Raw genomic sequence first — 15987 nt, forward strand, 5'->3', positions numbered from 1 at the left:
TGGGGGCGGGGACAGACGGCCATTCTTGCATTCCGCAGGTGCCCTTCCTTGCTCCGTCCCCTGCTCCTGGCCTCTGAGGCTGGCTCCCTCTCCAGGAGGGGCTGAGATTCCAGATTTGGATGTCTTCCTCCAACAGAATGGCAAGGAGACAGCTCTCCTCTTTGGCCTGTCTCTGCAGCTTTGCCCTGGGGACGGCTAGAAGCCCAGCCCCTGCTGACCCTCAGGACTGGGCACCCCAGGCCTTTGGCTCAGCCTCCCTGGCCCTGTGTCCTGCCTTGGAGCCCTGGCCGGGCGGCGCCAGCCTGTGCGGTACAGCTGGTTCCCTCCTCGCCCCATGCTGGCCGCCGCCGGGCAGAGTCCTCTCCTGGCCACGAGGGGTTCAGCCTCTCACCTCCATGGGCTCTCATGTCTCCAGCATCGTACACCCAGGACGCCATCCCTGCCTGGTCACACAGCGTTTGCCTTCTAATTTTTCTTAGAAAACCCCTCAAACTCACAGACGAGGAGAGAGAAGATGGCGTCAGATTTTCATTGTTACACCCATCTGTCCACAGCTAAATTGTCTCCGCTTAGTTTTTTATGTGCATTTTTCTGAAAGGGGGAGCATTGAAATCCAACCCTCTCCAGGCAGTGGGGGAGGGAGGATAGTGGGGGTTCTATGCTTCAGGGTTAGGGAGCCCTGGGAGGGGTTCAGACAAGAGGGGCTGTCATCTACTGTGTGTTCTAGAGAGATGTCTGGGCCACCGAGGGGGAGAGGGGCCTGGGAAATGGGCGGGGGACAGGGTGGTCATTGGGTTGAGTGGTGCCCCCCAGAACCTGTGAATGGGGCCTCATTTGGAAAAAGGGTCTTGAGATGAGTGTCCTTCTAAGAGATGCAAGATGAGAGACACAGACACACAGGGGAGACAGCCTGGGAAGAAGGAGACAGACACACAGGGACATGGCCAGAAGTCCAGGGATGACGCCTGGAGCCCCCAGGAGCTGGAAGAGGCAGAAGGACCATCCTCCGAGCTTGCAGCAGGAGCTCGGCCCACCTCGATTGTGGACTTCTGGCCCCAGAACTGTAGGAGCATGATTTCTGTTGTTTTCAGCCGTCCAGTTTGCTTTGTTACCGCCGCCCCAGGAACTGGTGCAGATCACACACCTCCGTTAGCGCTGACTTGACGGCAGTGGGGGTGGTGCGGGGCCGTCCAGGGTGCACACCCGGAACTGAGCTGGAGAGGCTCCCTGGGGGTTCAGCCTCTCACCTCCAGGGGCTCTTCATCGCTCAACTAGTACTTTCCCCAGAAAGATGTCAGCTGCTCTCCCTCAGTGAACTGGCGTACCCTATCGAGACTTCCTGGTGGTCCACAGGTTCCTCGCTCCGTTGCTGGTGTCTTTGCCATAGTGGGATCTCAGGAGGGCTCTTTCTTGTTCGGCCTTTAATTTTAGCCAGTCCTCGACCTACAGCCTTATGGGGATGGCGGCCCCCCTCCGCCTGGCTCCCTGGTGGGTTCTGCACTTTGCCCTCCCTCCCTCTGGGCCTCTTCCCTCCCCCGTTGGTCTTCCAGAGCTCCTTGGCAGTGAGTTGCAGGCACCCCCCTCCAACCCTAAGATGGGAGAAAAGGGGTCCAATTTGAGAAGCTTAGGGTCGCAGCAAATTAATACTGGATCTACGCTCCAGTCAGATCTCCCCAGATGCCCCGACTTCAGCCTCTGGGCAGCTGTTTTCCCAGACCCCAGGCCCCACGCTGCAGGCAGCTGCCCTGTGGGCTCCAGTCCGTTATTCTGGGGCAGACCCCAGGCTGGCCAGGCTCTCCTTGGGGCTCGGCTGTTTCCTGAGCGTCATGCTGGGGTGCCCAGGCGTGAGTCCCCATCCTGTCCCACCCCCCACTGCGAGACACTTGGCTTTGTCCCCAGAGCCCAGGTCCCCTCATCAGTCATCTGGGACGAGGACGGCCTTCTCATCACAGGGCACTGGGGAAGGTGAGCTGGTGTTTACAGTGGGGTAACAAGTGTCCATGTCTGTGCTGGGGTGAATGGTGCCCCCCCAATCCGTGTCCAGAGGAACCTGAGGACGGGCCCTTATTTTGGAGTAGTTGCAGATGCAATCAGGTTGAAATGAGGTCACACCGGAGCAGGGCAGGCCCTATCCTATGGCTGATGTCCTCATAAAAGGGGCATTCTGACACAGAGCAGAAGTCATGTGACCATGGAGGCGGACACGGGAGGGACACGGCCACAGGCAGGGACGCCTGGAGCCCCCAGGAGCTGGAGGAGCCAGGAAGGGCCCTCCCCTGGAGCCTGCGGAGGGAGGGCAGTCCTGCCCACCTTGATCTCTGACTCCGGGCCCCAGAATGTGGAAGGATAGGATCCCATTGTTCTGAGGGCTTTGGGACTTTTGTCTCCCTCAGAGGTGGGGAAACCGTCAGAGAACAGAGAGAGATCATTTTACACTGTAGAAGACGGCCCTGGGCAGTGCTCTGAGTCCCCAGGCAGGGTGGGGCTCCTTCTCATTTGTGCTGGTGGCCTTCCGCTCACCTGGGGACCCGTGGGGGGGGCCCCCCCGCTGGGCTAGGAAGGAACAGCTGGGATGGGGAGATAAGCCTTTCTCTCCACACCCTGCCCTGACCTGCAGCCAGATGGAGCCACGCCAGGACCCAGACAAGGCCCAAGGCTTCCTTGCCGGCCTCCCTGCCTCTAAACGTGGTTCTCCCTCGAGGGTGTCACAGAACAATACAACCCGTGGCTTCCTGCAAAGCAAGTACAGGGGCCACGGTGCTGGTGGGGGCGTGGCGGCAGGCCAGCTCTTCTGTGCAGGAAAGAAGTGGCCAGAGCGAAAGGCCACGGGTGTTCCCAGCAGCCAAGTGGAGACACAGCCCAAATGTCCATGGGCAGGTGGACGGAACACACAGTCCCCCACGCACTGACCGGGACCTCAGCTGCCAGCAGGAGCCAGGCGCCCTCACGCGTGGCCCCGGGGACGGGCCCCGAGCCCACGACGCTCAGGGAGGGAACCAGACACGGAAGGCCACATGGGGTGTGAGTCCACGTGGGTGACACGTCCGGAACAGGCTCATCCGCGGACTGGGGCGGGGGAGAAGGTGGGGAGTGACCGTTGATGGGGGCGGGGACGCTCAGGGAGGGAACCAGACACGGAAGGCCATGCGGGGTATGAGTCCACGTCGGTGACACGTCCAGAACAGGCTCATCCGCGGACGGGAAGGGGGCTTGTGGGGGCCAGGGCTGGGGAGGGAGGAGAGGTGACAGCTGATGGAGACGGGGTTTCCTTCTAAGGTGATGGAATGTTCTCGAGGTGCTGGTTGCACAACCCTGTGAATGTACTAACACCCCCTGAATTAGGCAGCAAGCATGTGAATTGTATCTCAATAAAGATGTTACCAAAAAAGTAAGAGGAAGAAGAAGATACTGGAGTATCGCTGTTGTCTCCACACCCCACGCCCCAGCGCCCCGCCTCCCTGCAGGCCTGCACAATGCAGCGGCTGCCCCGGGCCCAGCGCCGGCTGACGCACCTCTGCCCGGGTCCCTGGGGCCCCTGCCTGGAGCCTGCCTTGGGCGAAGCTGGTCCTTGACTTTAGCTGGACTCCACGAACAGCCTTAAAAGTGCAACCTGCTTCATCAGTAGGGAAACTGGCCCGTGTGGAACAGAAGTGGGGTCGGAGTCCACACAGGCCCATATGGTTTATTACAATCCTTCCCCCCCGCCCCCACCACCCTGCAGGGGAGGGTTCTGCCAGGCAAGGGAGTAGGGTCGTCCCCGGGGTGCCAGGTCTGAGGCTGGCCACAGTGGCTGGCGACCTCACTGAGACAGGACACGAGGGGCCAGAGCAGGGGCCTGGGAGGTTTGACCTTAGAGCCGTGGGACAGGACTCTAGCCAGCCGACCTCTGCTCTACACCAGGGCCCCCCTGAGTTCCCTGCCAGAAGCTACAGAACACAGGTCACCCCTGTGCCCGATGGAGGGGCCCTGACTCCGGGGCACAGACCCAGCCCCCAGGGCCACAGGGGCCTGTCCCATGACTCCCCACATCCTTCCTTCATGCCCTTCTGACGCGCTTTGCTGCTCCTTCCTGTTCTAGGGCCTTTGCACATGCTGCATCCGTGCCGCGATCATTGGCACTAGAGTTCAAACCCCAGCTTCACCATGGCCCGTGTGACTCTGGGCAGCTTACTTAACCTCTCTGTGCCTCAGTTTCTGCATCTGAGAAATGGGCTAATGCTAGTGTCCACCTCCAGGACCACCCAGAGAAGGGAAAATAGGGAGCTTGTCTGGTGGGCCCCCGCCACGGGCTGATGTCCTGCTGCCAGGCCAGGCTGCCCCAGCCCTCCCCACTGGTGCTCCTGCACCTTGCAGGGAGTGATGTTGCCGGGCCAGAAGTGAGCCTTGTTGCAGGTCTGTATGTCCGGCATCTGCGGGCCCAGCTCCCGAAGCGCCCTGGCCAGGGGGTCAGTCCCCAGCCTGTCATGCTGCACCATGTTGGTCCTGCCACCAGAGCCAGGCCAGGAGCCGGGGTTCCTGCTGCAGGTGACAGGAAGGGGCAGGTCAGTGGAGGGGTGCGGGGAGGGGAGCAGTGGAGGATGGGGACCTGGGGTGCAAGCTATTACTCCTCCTGGCTGCCCCCAGCACCTTGAGCCTCTGGAGGTGGTTCTCCAGACTAGGGGCCAGCTTACGTGTGGGATGCTGGGCAACTGCCCTGACGCAGAAGGCAAGGCTGGGGTCTCCAAGCGCGGGAGCCCCTGCCCCAGCCTCAGCGGCTGTCATGTGGGCAGCGGGGTCAGGGTGTGGGCCACGGCCCCTCCACCGGCTCCTCTCTGGCCAGTCCTCCTCTGTTCCCACCACTGCCCCAGACTCAGAACGTGCGTCCAAAAATGCCAACCCCCTGGCTGCAGCCCCTGCAATCCAGTGACTGGTTCAGAGGCTGGGCCCATCAGCACCGATCCTCGTAAATGTGGAGAAGCAAGCTCTTTCCACGGGGCCCAGGGTGCCCGTCCTTCCACCATGTGGGAAAGTCTTCCTGATCATGTGGCTAAGGGGCAAGACAGCAGAGCTGAGAGGCAGGCAGGCTCCTGAGGGCCCCACGTGAGCACCTGAAGCGAGCTGTGCCTGAAAGATCCCCTTCGGTCACCTCACCAGCTTCATCTGGGGCCTTTATGGCCAGCCAGCTCCAGGATGGGTTTATGTGGTGGCTCCACCAGGGCACCAAGGGCCAGGTTCCTGCTGGTGATGACCGTGCCACCCTCGTGAGCCAGCTCTAGCCCCATGGCCAGGTGTCACAAGACACCCAGCTCTGTCCAGCGGAAAGGCATTTGTCGTAGTCAGTAGCCCTTCCCCAGGGATCCCCTGCAGCCTCCCACGGCCCCACAACCGGCTTACATCTCTAAGGACCTACCCACCCCCTTGGGGTGGCAGAGCAGGGCGGGGTCCCTCACGGCTGGGCCTGGCAGCCGTCAGCACCCACGGTGGGTGTACAAGGCCTGCACCCCAGCCCCACACAGGTGCAGGAGACCACGTGGCGGAAGGAGCGGGGGCCATGCTTACAACCCCGTGATGTGCATCTCAAAGCGCTGTCGCCTCCTGGGGAGAGAGCCAGGTCAGGGCTGGGTGCCCCACGCCCTGCCGTGACCTTCCTACCGCAGCGGCGAGAGGCCCTGGACCCCTGACATGACCACCCCACCTCCTGGGAGGTTCGGGTTGATGGGCGGAGACAGTCGCCATCGCACTCTGGCTCTCTCACCTGTGCACAGGCCCTGGCAGGGGGAAGTGGGGTCGCCATGGTGCTCAGGGTGTCTGACCTCTTCCACGGAGCTCTTCCAGAGCAGCTCTTACTCTGCGGGACGTGGAGGGATTAGGGTGTCCGCCTGGCTGGTCCCAAGGGAGAGGAGCCCCCTGAGGAGGAGGGTCACTCAGAGAAAGCTGAGCCGTGCAGCTGTCCTGGATTAGCAATTTAGCGCACATTCAGCACCCGAGACCACACAAGCTTATTCTTCCACAGTGCTGGGGGCCAAAGGGAGGGAACAGGCCTCAGGCGGCCAGAGTCCTGCTGTGGGCAGGGCTGGCTCCTCCAGAGACTCCAGGGCAGAACCTCTTCCTTGCCTTTTCTAATTGTCAGAGACAGATTCCAGGAGTAGGGCATGGACATCTTTGGAGCTGTTACTCTCTGACCACAGGCCGGGGGAGACAGAGTCTGGACAGAACCCGTGCCTCGATCCAGCTATGCCTGAAACCATGGCCTTTCGCTCACAGAAGCAGTGAAATTCCGGGTGGCTTTAGTCAGTTTATTTTGCCCTTTGCCACTGAAGGGGTCATTATAAAGGAGAGGTGGCTAAAACCAATTGATCACACAGACCGATGAACTCATCCAGGTGCGGGGACTCTGGAAACATGTTACCACCCATTTTCTCATTTGGTGGCGTCTGGCAAGGGAGGCCAGGAGTCCTGTCTTCACCCAGGAGGGTGTGTCAGGCCAGGGATGAGTTCAAGAGAAATTAGTATTTAAAGTGTGTTCATGGGGCACCTGAGTGGCTGTCATTAAGCGTCTGCCTTCGGCTCAGGTCATGATCCCGGGGTCCTGGGATCGAGCCCCGCATTGGGCTCCCTGCTCTGCGGGAAGCCTGCTTCTCCCTCTCCCACTCCCCCTGCTTGTGTTCCCTCTCTTGCTGTGTCTGTCTCTGTCAAATAAATAAATATTTAAAAAAAATAAAAATAAAAATAAAGTGTGTTCACATGTCCTATCCAGTTTAACTGTAACCACCCCAGGACGTAGGCCCTCACCGAGCATCTAGACAGAGGGTGCTTGGAATTTCAGATCAACGACAAACACTGTCTTAGTAAGAAAAGTGTGCCCCAAATATTGCACAGGATACATATATATACTGTATAGTATATAGTAAAAATGATTTATCTGAATTTTATATGTAACTGGGCAACGCTGTCTTTCTCTTGCAGCTTCCAATGCTGAGGATCGTTGATGCCACTTGTCCACGGACAGGTTACAGGATTTGAACTGAGGCCTCAGATACCACTGTCAGATCTGGGGTGTGAGGCAGTTGTGGGGGGGATGGTCCGAGGGGGAACATGACTCCCATCAAGAGGTGGGGTCCGGGTCCCCTCCTCTCGGGTCTGGCCGGGCTCATGCACGCCTGTGTCCGATCTTGTGTAGAAATGGTGGTGTGACGTCTGCATGGGTGGAAATGGCCTTGCTTGCGGCCCCTCATCCTGGAGCCCAAGCCACCATGCCGTGAGGAAGCCCAAGCAGCGGGGGGGGGGGGGCCACTCATGGGCGCTGGGTCCGTGGAGCCCAGGGGAGGACGCTGAAGACGCCTCCGGGCCACCCAGACAGGGCAGAGCAGGGACAAGACACCCCACTGTGCCCGCCCCCTTCCTAACCGGCACCAGGGTCCCCTAGTGCAGGGTGCCAGCCACATGGTGGATTCACGGGAAACCCAGCCCCAGCCCCCACTCACGATCTGGACCCCCCGGTGCCCCGAGGCCCAAATTAGGAGCAGGGGGAGGGGAACAGGCGTGGCTGTCACAGGCCAGACTACTCACATCAGCTGAGAACACCAGCTGCGAGTCCTGTCCAGAGGGGCCCCTCGCCGGTCCGGCACTTCCAGCCCTCTGGGTTGAAGAAAAGCCAGAAACTAAAATGAGTGCGTGAAACCTTCCACGTTAGGAGGCCACCAGACCATGGAGGCTCAGAGAGAGCTGTGTTCACAGGGCTGTGGGCAGGGGAGAGGCCCTGGCGTGCAGGCCTCCGTGAGGGTCTGACCAGGTTCACCCTGGATGTCCCGGCCCCTTCTGCCCATCCCCCTCCTGCACGGGGTCCGCCAGGCCCAGCTGCGGTGACTGGTCAGGGCAGGCATGCACCCGTCTGACCCATGGGGGGCCTCGTCCCGACGCCGCCATCTGATCCTGAATCTGGGCCACTCTGGACTTGTCAGTTACATGAAAATGAAGCCACAAGGCCTGGGTGACAGCAGCATGACGTAGAACCCCTTGGGGTGCCGTGGCTGCAGAGGGGCCGTCAGGGCCCCGATGGTCATCATGGGGAAGACTTACCACCCCGAGTGGGGGTGGGCCAGCAACAGGTGTCTGGCCCCAGGCCGCCAGGGCGTCTGTTAGCACAATGGCATCCTTCTGCCCAGACCCCAGATCCCTGCGGTGCCCCCACCGCATCTCCTGGGACGCTTGCAGGCACACCCCCTGCGCCTGGCATGAAGGGTCACAGGCACATGGGCACCGCGGGCATCCAGGGGCCTGGTGACAAACCGTTCTCTGCAGTCCTTTGGGGAGGCCAAGAAGAGCTTGGTTCTCTAGCTTCTCATAAAGTCGTTTTATTTAGATTCCAAACAAACCAAAGCAGAGAGAAGAGGTGACCACAAGTGAATCCGTCCACACACGAGCTGGGAGCCCAAGTCTCTGGCTCCAGCCAGCAGGAGCCGCGGACGAGCGGGGGGTCCGGGTCCCTCAGGCCCCCGCCGCCCAGGGAGGGAGGACAGGGCGAGTGGCCCTCCCCTCGGAAGCAGAGGACCCAGGACGCACGCGGGGAAGGAGGGCGACCCCGAGAAGAGACCACCCAAGGGGCCAGGCAGCACCCCTCCCGCGAGGCAGTCTCGGCGCCACACAGTCCGGGCCTGCTGAGGTAAAATCTGTAAGTTTATTCTCGGGGTCGCGGTGTCAGGACTCCTCGTTGCCAGAGTCGTCCTCGTCGTCCCCGAAGCAGCTGTCGGCCTCGGCCTCGGGCTCGCCGTCCTCGTAGTAGTCATCGTAGAAGAGGTCCGAGCCCTCGTCAGGCGCCGGGGCCTTGGTCTTCACACAGTACTCGGCCAGCGTGGTGGGCACCTTCACACCGTCCCGCTCCGCGTCCACCTTGGTCCCCAGGACCTGCTTCCTGGGGGAGAGAGGGCCTGCAGGTTACGGCTCTGTCCCCGCCGGGGTCCCATGCCAGGAGCCCAACGCATAGCAGCTCAGATGCCCCAGGGCAGGGCCAGGCAGAGCAGGGCGCACGGCACAGGGGGACGCTAAGGACCAGAGACGAGCGCTTCTGTGAGGCGTTCGGCCCTGCCTGAGACAGCAGAGATTTGGCAGCAGGGGCAGCAGGGTTAGGACTCCGGCCGGAACTCCCCGCTCTTGTGTTCGGTGCCTGGGCCAGCGTGGCGCCCAGCACACACGGAGGGACGGGCTGGTTGGGGGGCAGGGCACGGACAAGCACGGCCCACAGTAGGAGGAAAACAGGGCTGCGGACGCCAAGGGCCCACACCCAGCGCAGCGCACGGCTCTCTGGAGACTCCAACTGAGCACAGCACGGCTCCCAAGGTGGGGGTGCTCCCACCTAGAGCCCGACGTCCCAGCACAAAGCACCCCCGGAACAGACACCCTGCAGGACCACAGACAACGCATCCTCTAAATGCACCCACCGGCAGAGCACGCGGGGACCACGGCTTGGCGGGGGGTGGGCAGAAGCACGCATCACAGCCTCCCTCACGTGGGCGCATGTGAGCAGCCCCATAGGGAGTGTCTTAGGGGATAAAAACAGTCTGGTTTTAATTCTGGTGCCACGTGGGAGGTGGCTGGGAAAAGAACTGGGGCGCGGAGCGGGCCGTGTGGGCAGGACCCTCCCCAGGTGCTGAGCCCTGCAGGGAGGGTCCCGCAGGGCAGCACCTGAGGCTCATAGCGCAACTCCGGGGACATGCATTCCCTGCGGCAACAGCCAGCTCTGCTGCTCCTCAACTGCACAAACCAAAAGCCGTGACCGCCCAGCCTCGGGGGACAGACTTCCTGGGACAACGGGACGAGGAAACGTGGGAAGGGGCCGCCCTGCAGGCACAGGGATCACCTTGGCGCCGTGTGTGTGGTGTTGGGGGGGGGTAAAATGCACTCGGGTCACACAAGCAATACTGCAGAAATTGTTCACAGATTCTGCTCACATAAAACACTACAGAACCAACAAAAACGGGCCGGATCCATGGAAGAAAGTGGATGTGGTTTCACTCTGAGAAAAGGGAGCTAAAATCAGCAGAAAGGGTTACTGCAGAGCAGACGGCGGGGGGGGGGGGCGCGGCGCTGACGACACCCTGCCATCCAGGTGCACCTGGAGGACAGGGAACCAGGGGGCCACGGACGACAGGAGCACTGACGAGCGGGGGAGGTGTGTGTGTTTGTGTGTGGCCGCGGACGGGCCTCCAAGGTCAGGCAGAGCAGCCGCCACGGAAGGCCAGGCCGTGGGGAAGTCTCAGGGGCGGGTGTCTGCAAGGCCACACAAAAACAGTAACTGTCAGGTGACCTAGGAAAATCACAGGGCTTCCTTTTCGTTTCTCCTTGAACATTCACTTCGCTGTCACGAACGCATCACCTCCTCACCCAACGTGAGCTTCTGTAGCTTTATCTGCATGAACTACGCCAGACTGAAGTGCACAGCGGTGAGTTCTGAGCCACGTATGTCCCGTGACGCCGCCCCCTCTCCCCGGAGGTTCTGCTGTGCCTCTTAAGTCCCGCCTCCCCGACAGCCACGGACGTGCCCTTCGCTGCCGCGCGGACGGACACCAGGGTCGTTGCCAGTTTCTGGCAAACAAGCCAACGTTCTGAACGTTCACGTGGATGCTGGCGTGGACACCGTCCCCACCTCTCTGGGACACTTAGACCTCTCATGGCGGGGTCGAACTGCAGCTACACACAGACCTTACTCCTCTTTCTAGGTAAAAGGTTAAACGACAAAGAGTTTTTGGAAAAAACCTCATGAAGGGTTAAGTTGGTCATGAACAAATCTGTGAACCACATTACAAAGTAACAATGGACAATGGACACAGAGCAGCTCACACGATGCAACAGAACAAGGGAGAGAGAAAAGGAGGTCAAGCAGCTCTGGGGCCTGAGTGGACAGCTTGTCTACCCTGGGCCTTAAAGCACGTTCCCACCCTGGTCCGGCACCTGCACGGTGCAGCATCCGTTCTGTAAAAGGATTTCTTTCCATGGATGGTCACCCACTTATTCCTAAGTGGGGAGCACTGGAAACGGCCAAGACGAGAGCTGGATGGTTGGTTCGGACCAATCCCTACACGACACACTGCTTGTAAAACCAAGAAAAAAAATCCATTTTTTAGAAAATAAGTGATTTTCCAAACACACCAGTATTGTGATCATTTCCTGTCTTTAAGAAATAATTCTAAGTTTCAAAATTACAAATGCAAATAATGTTCACAGCAAATCATGACGTGGAAAAGATACAGTGTGATATGTGAAAAATAAATTCCCCCCAGAAGAGAAAGCATGAAAACGAAGTTGAGGGCAGGAGCCAGGAGCCAGTCCGGGAAGGACTTGTTACGGAGCACCTCACTCAGCAAGCAAACCACCCCCCATCTGCTGGATACTTGTCACGGGGTAAGCAGGAGGCCAGGCTGCCCAGGACGGGGTAAGACCATGCCGGGTGTCACCGTGTTTCAGTCACGAAGCGAAGGCACCGTGGTAAGACCTTGTTCAAGCTTGGTGGTGGATGCTCGGGGGCTCGAGAACGCGCACGCCATTAGGCCTGACCATGTGTGCTTGGAAGGCACGGACACCGCCGTTATCACACGGTTCAGACTCAGTAAGCTACACACGTGTGGTAGACACACGGACCATGTGCTTGCATGACTGGGGTACCTCACAGTGTGACAAAGAAAAATAACACCCATTTTCTTACAAAAAGCAGGGTGGGGGGCACCCAGTGCATTGGCCAGTGACTGGGTCTCCCTCCTGGGACCACTGCCCGTGAGCACACCCCAGGCGCTAGGGCCTCACCTGATGATGTCTGTGTACTCCCGGTCCTTGCCTTTGCTCTCTTTCCACTTCCTGTACATCACAGAGGCATCCACGTTGGCCGGGGAGAAGGTGTTAGGTTCATTGAGGAGCGAGATGACGCTCAGCAGGATGGTCCTGGGGGAGCGTGGAGTCAGCGGGTGCAGGGTACTCTCTGGCCACACCATCCCCCAAGGAGCTGGGCCTCGTGCCAGAGCATTTGTGGGGATACCCAGAGGCCAGCAACTGCCCAGGGGCCCCCCTGGCCCCCAAACCCTGCAGGCGACGTTTGGTGCTGCTGGCTTTTGTCTCAGGCCTCTAGGATGGCAGGGGCCGACTCCTAGCCCATCCCCCGCTTCGCCCCGCCCGCCAGCCCAGGCCCTGGGACAAGACACGTGTGGGCAGCTGAAGCCAGGACCACCTTCGATCCACATGTCCCTGTCCCCAAGGCATCCTGTAGGCAAGCGGGTCCCTCCGTGCCACCAACTTGTATGGCTTGGGCTGGACTAAAGATGTGCAGGCCAGGAGGCAGGGAGGCCAGCCCACTCAGGGTGAACGGCTCAGTCCTGAGACGGAGGTGACTGGGCTCTGTGAGAGGACTGAGGCAGGAGGGGAGACCCCAGGGATAGGCGGAGGGACTGTGGGACAGAAAATATGGACTCGAGATTCCCAGTGGCTGTTCCCGATGGTGGGGCTTGGGGTATTAGGAAACGAGAGGAGAGGGTCTTTGGGGCCCCCAGCATCCTGGCAGGAGGCCAGTTTCCACGGATTTTACAGTACTGCAGGGAATCGTGTCCCTGAGAGCAACAGACATGTGTCCTCCCATATCTGTGTCTCCAGGCCTGGCCAGGCCTCAGGAAGCCCCACAGGAGCCAAGTCAGGAATGCTGCTGGGGGACAGGGTCCATCTGCTGAGCAGCCCCTCAAACAGGGCCTGGTCTAGTCTCACCTGACGTTCTGGGTGGGGTTCCACCGCTCTGAGGGCAGCTCCCCACTCTGGGGGTCATCGACCGGGGGGTGGAGGATAGAGATGCATACGTCCCCCGTCTGTGTGGGGACAGGAAAGAGGGGTCAGTGCCCACACCACTCCCCACTCTCATCAGGCGGCGCAGTGTCTCCCCCCACCCCCCAGCCCCAATATGGAGAGGCTGGGAGAGGCATGCCTGGTGGACTCACCTCATAGATGTTGGGGTGCCACATCTTGGTCAGGAATCGGAAGGCCGGTGGGGAATACGGATAGTCGATGGGGAACTTGAGGCGTGCCTGGGGAGGGGCAGAGGGCAGGAGGGCTCAGCCAATGCTTGGGGACTGTGCCCACGAACGCTCAAACAAGGATGTCAATCAGGACAGACACACCCACCACAAAAGGGCCGCCTGGACCCTGCCTGTCACACACGCTCCTCAAAGGCTTCCTAGGACTATTTGGGGTCATCCGAGCTGATCTGGGCCCCTACCCTGCTGCTGAGGAGCAACTCTAAGGCCCGTCTCAGCGCAGACCTGTGGGAGGGACTAGGAGCTGGGCCCCAGGGAGCACGGCGGGTTCAGGCCAGCACACTGCTCCGGGCTGGCAGGGTCCTGGACGCTGGGCACCCCCAGCATGGTCGGTGGTGGACTCCCCAGCCTCAGTTTCCAGGTTGTGGGGAAGATTAAAATAGACGTGTGTTCACTCAGCAATCACTCCCGACACCTCTGTGGGCCGGGCCCCGTGGGAGGGGATGAGTCAGTGCTGGATGGACAGGCTCTCTGCCCACAAGTGCCCATTACGGGGGGCCAGGAAGGCAGACAGGAAGGTCATGGGACAGATGGGGAGGGCCACCTGCCCAGGTGACAGAGCTGCTCAGGCCTCAGCGGTAAAGAAGCTTCGTTTGCTTGTTTAAGCCCCAGTCCCAGACATCGGGATGCCTGGCGGCACTCCAGGCTCTCGGGGGCGAGCCTGTGTGCTGGGAGCCAGAGCTGGGCACCTGCGCTGCAGCTCCCCTAGGCCCATCTTTGGAAAGTCACCCTCCTGGGCAGGGGGCATTCAGGGCATTTAGGGGAAGTCCCTCTGTTCTGGGGTGACCGTGCTGAGGCCCAGAAGGCAGGTAACTTGCTGGTGACTGCAGAGCACACCTAGAACTCGGAACCTGCCCTACAGATTTCTAAGTGATGGCCCTGAGAACAGGTGCGGCCTGCTGAGGCCTCCCCGGCACCCCAACACCCACCAAGTCCCACCGCATACTCTTTCAAGCATCCCTGGAGAGGACTTCACTGCTGAGCCAACCGAGGCTCAGAGAAGGAAAGTACCTTGCCCAAGGACACACAGCGATAAGCTGGGAGGAGGCTCCTCAAATGCTCCTCTCTGGCACCCCTTTCTGTACGTTGCATTGCCTAAAAGCTCACTATGGCTTAGATGGCCAGGCTGGCCAGGAAGACGCTGTGGGAACTGGCTGGGCAGTGATGATGGCCCTCAGGTGCTTCCCAGCGTGCATTTCCACACTTCCTCTCCCCGCCCAGCCCCACCTAGACAGGAGGACCTCAGTGGGTGACCACCCCGGGGCCCGCTGACTTTGTGGAGGACAGGACCTGTGGCAAATGTGTTTGAAATCTGGCAGTCCCTTCTCTAGGAACATGGGATGATCCCCCCAGTGCCAGCCTGGAGGATCTACCCACAATCCCTGCAACCATTCGTGGGCCAAAGTCAGACCTGCAACCTCACTTAGAGTCCTGGCCTGCCTGGTCTCAGGGTGGGCTCCATCATCCTGGGTGTGAGTGGAGCCCTTCTCCTTACAGCCCGAAGCAGACAAGAGAGGCCGGGGGAGGGCCCTAGTTAAACCGTTAGGCGATCAACCCCAAATCCATTCCCTGCGCGTCAGAGGCCGGGTTCCTGATGCGGAAGCCAGCCCAGGGCTGCCCACACTCATCCCGATCCCACCCCAGCACCAAGGGAACCTCAACGCAGGAATCACCCCCAGCTGACCAGGCTGCTCCCTCACGGCCACTGGGCAGGCTCAACTAAAACGTCAGCGAAAGTGCAAACACAGACATCTGTCCCAGGAGCATCACCTGCCCCTCCCCCACAGCCTGGTCTCGCTGTGGTTTCTGCTCCCCAGCAGGCCTCAGCCAGGCAGAACCTGGCAGGGCTGTGCAGCCTCTTGGCAGGCAGGCAGGCAGGCAGGCAGGCAGGGGTGGGGCGGGGGGTGTTCCTAGGCCCAGGGCTCATTCCCCACCTCTCATGCAGGGAGACCCCTTGCCCTGTGCCTGTGGCTCAAAGAGCACAGCCCTGCAATCTGAGAAGAGGCCTTCCAAGGCCACGTCTGGGCTCTGATGGTGAGGCCAAGAAAGCTGCCTGGGTCCTGGCTCGAGTCCTTTGTCACACTAGTCGGAAACACAGCCAGTCCCAGGGACAGCAGCCCCTCCCTGCTCCCAGCAACAACAAAAGAGAACTGCTCTGGACGAAACTACCGGAGGACAGAAAAAACGACCCAGAGGGTGAGATCTGAGCTCCAAGAGGCCATCTGCCCGGCGGCGGAGCCGGGGAAAAGCCGGTTGGGCTGAGAGAGGGGCCCAGGGTCCAGCAGTCGCTCTCTGCGGTGTGGCTCCCCAGACAAAGTGGACGGCGGTGGCGACAAGCCCTGCCTCAACCCTCCCGAGAGAACAGGTTACGTAAAGCTCGATGAAGCCAAGAGGGCCTGGCCCGCTGCTATCGAGCAGGGTGGCCGCTTTCCAAGCAGGCCCCAGCTGGCAAGGCCCCATCCGGGCCTTTGTTGGAGCCCCAGCAAGTGGCGGGGCAGGCCCCCCCGCCCGGCCTCCCTCCCTCTCTCCCCCAACCCCATGCTCCCCAACAATAGGGCTTGCTGGGTCTGGGGAGGCTCTTTGTCTCCTCCGGGCAGGGGGCGGGGAAGGCAGCTGAGGGCCTGGGTCGGGCTGAGGCAAGCAAGAGCCCCACACCCAAACCAACAGGCAGCGCCCCCGGGGCTCCTCTCTGGGGCTCTCAGAGACTGGCTGGGAACGCGGGGGCCTGAAGCTGCTTCACAGGAGCCGGACGGACAGAGACGGAGACCGAGGAGAGGAGAGGGGCCTGATGGGAACCGGGACCGCGAGCCGCCGGCTCACCTTGAAGTAGCCGCCCTCGTAGTAGGTGTTGGGGGGCCCGAAGATGGCCACCTCCCAGTTGTACAGGTCACCCTCGTCCACCAGGGTCACCCGGAAGCCCTCCACCGGCTCCTCCTGCAGCCCC

The 15987-nt window shown here is 60.7% G+C and overlaps 1 protein-coding gene across 1 annotated transcript in view; it reads right to left on the minus strand.

Moving 5' to 3' along the window:
- Positions 1-8313: 8313 nt before the first annotated feature.
- CDC34 (cell division cycle 34, ubiqiutin conjugating enzyme) overlaps positions 8314-15987 on the minus strand; it is a 15206-nt gene continuing 7532 nt past the window's right edge. Inside the window, exons 2-6 of the mRNA XM_021705459.2 lie at positions 15864-15984; positions 12948-13034; positions 12721-12818; positions 11776-11910; positions 8314-8890 (exon numbers count right to left, since the gene is read on the minus strand). Of these exons, the coding sequence (XP_021561134.2) occupies positions 8677-8890; positions 11776-11910; positions 12721-12818; positions 12948-13034; positions 15864-15984 (655 nt within the window). The 3' untranslated portion in view covers positions 8314-8676. The remainder of the gene's footprint in view (positions 8891-11775; positions 11911-12720; positions 12819-12947; positions 13035-15863; positions 15985-15987) is intronic.

This window comes from Neomonachus schauinslandi, chromosome 1 (genome assembly GCF_002201575.2).
Source record: "Neomonachus schauinslandi chromosome 1, ASM220157v2, whole genome shotgun sequence".
NCBI lineage: Eukaryota > Metazoa > Chordata > Mammalia > Carnivora > Phocidae > Neomonachus > Neomonachus schauinslandi.